At 49.6% G+C, this 1,809-nt stretch overlaps 1 gene segment (V, D, J or C); it reads right to left on the bottom strand.

The window, feature by feature from the left end:
• Positions 1–708: 708 nt before the first annotated feature.
• LOC107182272 lies at positions 709–1,209 on the bottom strand. The segment is given in 2 exon segments: positions 709–1,028; positions 1,112–1,209. Coding segments are annotated over 2 exon segments (366 nt in total).
• Positions 1,210–1,809: the final 600 nt, after the last annotated feature.

The following is a 1,809-nucleotide window of genomic DNA, read 5'->3' as shown; positions in this document are numbered from 1 at the left end:
CACATCCTAGCACTCAGGGTCATCTGTCCTCACTGTGGGGTTAGCACTGCTTCCTGCAAGACAGAAGGGGCCCCTTGTGTGTATGGATGTGTGGCTCCCAGTGTTTGGTGCACTGAGATGACAGCTCTTCCGGGGGTTAATGTGGACTGAGAGAGGATGGTTGAGGTCTGCTACCTCTGAGTTTTCTCAGGCCTTTCAGCAGAGGGAGGGCTCTGTGATCTCCCTGGAACCAGGAGAGGGGAGGGCACAAGGAGAGGGAAGACCCTGGGGGAGCTGTGACCAGTGAGGGATGGAGGAAGAGCTGTGCACACAGCCCAATGCCAACCAAAACTTGCGGGGTTTACACTCATCAGTGAAACACTGAAAAATCAGTGGAAAAAAATCACTTTTAGAATTTGTGAAGGAGAACTGGTGAAGGAGAGACACCATCGCTGCTAAGTCACCTGCAAACAATGTCCCTTATTCATTGTTGTCTGCAGAGAAAATATGAGAAGGAAGAATCCTCTCTGGTGGTAGCTGAGAGCTTGAGAGGAAATTCCTGTGCCCAGCAGGAAGGACTTTCTGTCCCCACCACCCTCTGACCTTGATCCTGGGGATGCTCTCTGTGCTGTGGATCCTTGCGCCCCCTGGTGTCCGGAGCACCTCCTACAGCCCAGCCCTGCTGCTTCCCTCAGGAAGGTTTGTGTCTCAGCTCACACTGACTTCCCCTCACTGTGTCTCTCTCACACAGTAATACATGGCCGTGTCCTCCATTATCACGGAGCTGAGCTTCATGAAGAACTGGTTCTTGGACGTGTCTCTGGAGATGGAGATTCGGCTCTTGAGGGAGGGGCTGTAATAAATGTTTCCATCAAAATTTATGCGCCCTATCCATTCCAGCCCCTTTCCCGGGGGCTGGCGTATCCAGTTCCAGTCATAACCACTGGTTGTGATAGAGAATCCAGAGACTGTGCAGCTGAGGGAGCGGGTCTGCGAGGGCTTCACCAGTCTTGGGCCCAACTCCTGCAGCTGCACCTGGGACAGGACACCTGGGGACAAGGAGAATCAGTCCTGTCAGTCTCGTGCAGTCACAGCTATCCCATGACCCCTCTCTGGCCCCTGAGACCCTCACCTTGGGGGACTGTCACCAGGCACAGGAGAAGACTTAGCAGTCTCATCTTCTTCTAGACCACAGCTCTGCCTTCCCAGAGACCTCAGCCCTGTGTGAGGAGAGAGAGCTGTGAGCCTGTACAGCCCAGGAGAGGATTTACCCTGGAGTTTGAACAGAAATTTGCATGTGGGGCAGCATTTCCTATAAGTTGAGGGACTGAGGTCTGGCTTTCCTAGTCATTCTGAGACCTCTGTGGTGACATCTCTTCCCTTTTCCTCACTCACTGTGTAAGTCAAGGACAGAGGACCATGTGGGTCATGAGACTCATTGCAATTAAGTCAAAGAATGGCCTACATTTTCTGAGAGTAAAGAGAAATGATGGACTTGATGAGTAGGTTACACTTTTACCTTCTCATGAATCTTTCAAATGGATGTCAGGAGAATACAATTTGCTCAGATCATTTCTGAATCTATACACCCTAGAGCAGTGGTTGGCAAACTCATTAGTCAACAGAGCCAAATATCAATAGTACAACAATTGAAATTTCTTTAGAGAGCCAAATTTTTTAAACTTAAACCATATAGGTAGGTACATTGATATTAACTTAATTAGGGTACTCCTAAACTGACCTTTGCTAAAAACGTCCTCAATCTGATTGAGGTACCTTCACTGAGGTTGACCCTTTCCAACTCTCCCATCCACACTCGTCTTGCGTACT

Source organism: Myotis davidii, unplaced genomic scaffold (genome assembly GCF_000327345.1).
Source record: "Myotis davidii unplaced genomic scaffold, ASM32734v1 scaffold1175, whole genome shotgun sequence".
NCBI classification, from domain to species: domain Eukaryota; kingdom Metazoa; phylum Chordata; class Mammalia; order Chiroptera; family Vespertilionidae; genus Myotis; species Myotis davidii.
This window is presented reverse-complemented; position numbering and strand designations above follow the sequence as displayed.